At 29.8% G+C, this 2,500-nt stretch overlaps 1 protein-coding gene across 3 annotated transcripts in view; it reads right to left on the bottom strand.

The window, feature by feature from the left end:
• LOC113817255 (cx9C motif-containing protein 4) overlaps positions 1 to 1,069 on the bottom strand; it is a 7,953-nt gene extending 6,884 nt beyond the window's left edge. The window contains exon 1 of one of the 3 annotated variants that reach the window (XM_070122093.1): positions 912 to 1,069. In XM_070122093.1, coding sequence (XP_069978194.1) covers positions 912 to 966 — 55 coding nt within the window. In that variant the 5' untranslated portion in view covers positions 967 to 1,069. The remainder of the gene's footprint in view (positions 1 to 911) is intronic. The other 2 variants (XM_070122095.1, XM_070122094.1) reach the window with 2 other exon arrangements.
• Between the last annotated feature and the right edge of the window lie 1,431 nt (positions 1,070 to 2,500).

Raw genomic sequence — 2,500 nt, 5'->3', positions numbered from 1 at the left:
CAACCAACAAGTAGGAGTGCCCAGTGCTGAGTCTGTCCAATGGTCTCTCCTGCCATGAATGGAGGATTCTTTGTTGGTGGGTTCCATGGTACAAGAAAGGAATGCATTTATACCAAAATTGTCGAGATCAGTTATGCGAAGATATCTTATAATATTACAGGCTAAGGAATTATATTGTGTATTTAAGGTGGAAATTTGGTCTTTCAATGGTTTTTAGTGTTTTACATGACCAGTGGGAAAAAAAGTTCTGGTGCGAACCCTTCTATGGGGCACCTAGGAAATGGCTCATCCCACGAATTTCTAATACATCAATATATCACATTCTTCAAAAAACATTTGAATAAGTTGTATAAATTTACCATGAAATACTAGCAAAAGGATTTCAGATCCTAATAAAATTCTCTATCTCTTCCAGTCAGTTACATCTCGCATACACTACCTAGATATTAATTTCTGTACCATCCGGCTGAACTATTACAGTAATTACAATTCTTTTGGTTGCTTCTGGTAATTTTTATTATCAGTTTTAACTTACATTGACTTGGTTGAATAAGGAACTTTGAAAACTCATTATCACTGGGATGTTATATATCATATCTACACAAAACCTCCATATCATACAAATATCATCAATTTGCAAAGGAAATGCAATTGATGAAAGTGTCTTAGCTTTTGCTCTTCTGTTCACTGCAAGCAAACATTACCCCGTACCATATGGCCTTACGAAACTCCATACCCTAATATTCAAAGTAAGCATCGTCACTATTTGAAAATAAATCACAATAATATTTACAAATCATTTCACATCAAACTCTTAAAAGGTTACATCCAAACCCGAGAAACAAACGTTGAAGTAAAACTACAAGGAGCATATATCACACACTAAGAGAATTGCTAAAGAAGCTACATACTCTGTAAGCAGTACTGAATAGCACAAGCTTGCTTTTGACACGGATCAGACTTCATGAGCTGAAATTTCTGTCCCTGGAGAAGTTTATCTCCGGCTCATGAGAGGATAGTGTCGTCTGTAAATTCGTGTGCAGTCTTCTCACACTGGCGATCCTGATCATACGGGCTGTAATTTAGATAATGGAACTTTATGGGTCTTTTCTGGTCATATAGTTTATACAGGTTAATATGATCATTTTGTATTTGAAGATTTTGTTTTATGAGGGTTGACTTAAAAAAAGGCTTTTAGCTATAATAATTCTTCATTGGTCTCGGCAAAAACGCATTCAAAAGAAAAGAACATTTTCTACTTTTAATGGGAATTTATTTATAACTAGTCAACATGTACATGACGGTAGATTGGTAAAAATACTAAAATATAATAAGTGTAGGAACATTGAGATTCTGTAATCTCTGAAGTGCGGGAAATTCAAATGTTTACACAAGTTCTCTCTCGCAATCTGTATGGCTGCAATGGCATTCATCCATATCTGCTTATTCATAGGGATTTAGTTATTCTTTTACATCTATTTTCCATTGCTTTATAGACGTGTATGCACACACATATACACACAAACGCACGCACACACACACACACACACACACACACACACACACACACACACACACACACACACACACACACACACACACACACACACACACACACACACACACATTATCATTATCATTAATACTGTTATTGTCATTATTATCATCATAACTATTATGATCATTGTTATTCTCGTTATTGCTATTATTTGTATTACTAATGTTATCATTAGTATCATTATCATCAATATCATTATTGTTATACTTATTGTCATTATCATTGTCATTACCATTACTGTTAGCATTATTATTATCCTTCTTATTATCATTACTATTCTTATTCTTATTGTTCTTATCATTATTATTACTATTATTACTATCATCATTATCATCACTTTTATCATTATTATCATCAAAATTATCATTATTATCATCATCAAAATTATCATTATTATCATCAAAATTATCATTATTATCATCATCAAAATTATCATTATTATCATTACTATTATTGTTATTATCATTCTTATTATCGCTGTTATTATTACCATTATCATTATTGTTATTATTATTATCATTATCATAATTATTATATTATCATTATCATTATTGCTGTTGCTGTTATTATTATCATTATTATCATTATTATTATTATCAATATTATTACTATTAGTGATCACTATTATGCTCACTGTTGTTTGTGTTGATATGACTATTACAGTATTTGATATCATCATCATCATTGTTATCATTATCATTATCATTACTATTATTAATATCATCATTACCATTACTATTGTCAATAATGCTGTTGTTAACATTATCATTGTTGTTGTTTTTATTATCATGATCATCATTATCATTGTTATTATTATCATTATTATAATTGTTATTATTACAATTGTTGTTATTATCATCATTGTTATTATTATTATTATTATTATTATTATCATTATTATTATTATTATTATCATGACTATTAATGGTATTATTATTACTA

Source organism: Penaeus vannamei, chromosome 5, assembly GCF_042767895.1.
Source record: "Penaeus vannamei isolate JL-2024 chromosome 5, ASM4276789v1, whole genome shotgun sequence".
In the NCBI taxonomy this organism is placed as follows: Eukaryota; Metazoa; Arthropoda; class Malacostraca; order Decapoda; family Penaeidae; genus Penaeus; species Penaeus vannamei.
Note: the sequence above shows the minus strand (reverse complement) of the source record. Positions and strands in the feature narration are given on the sequence as shown.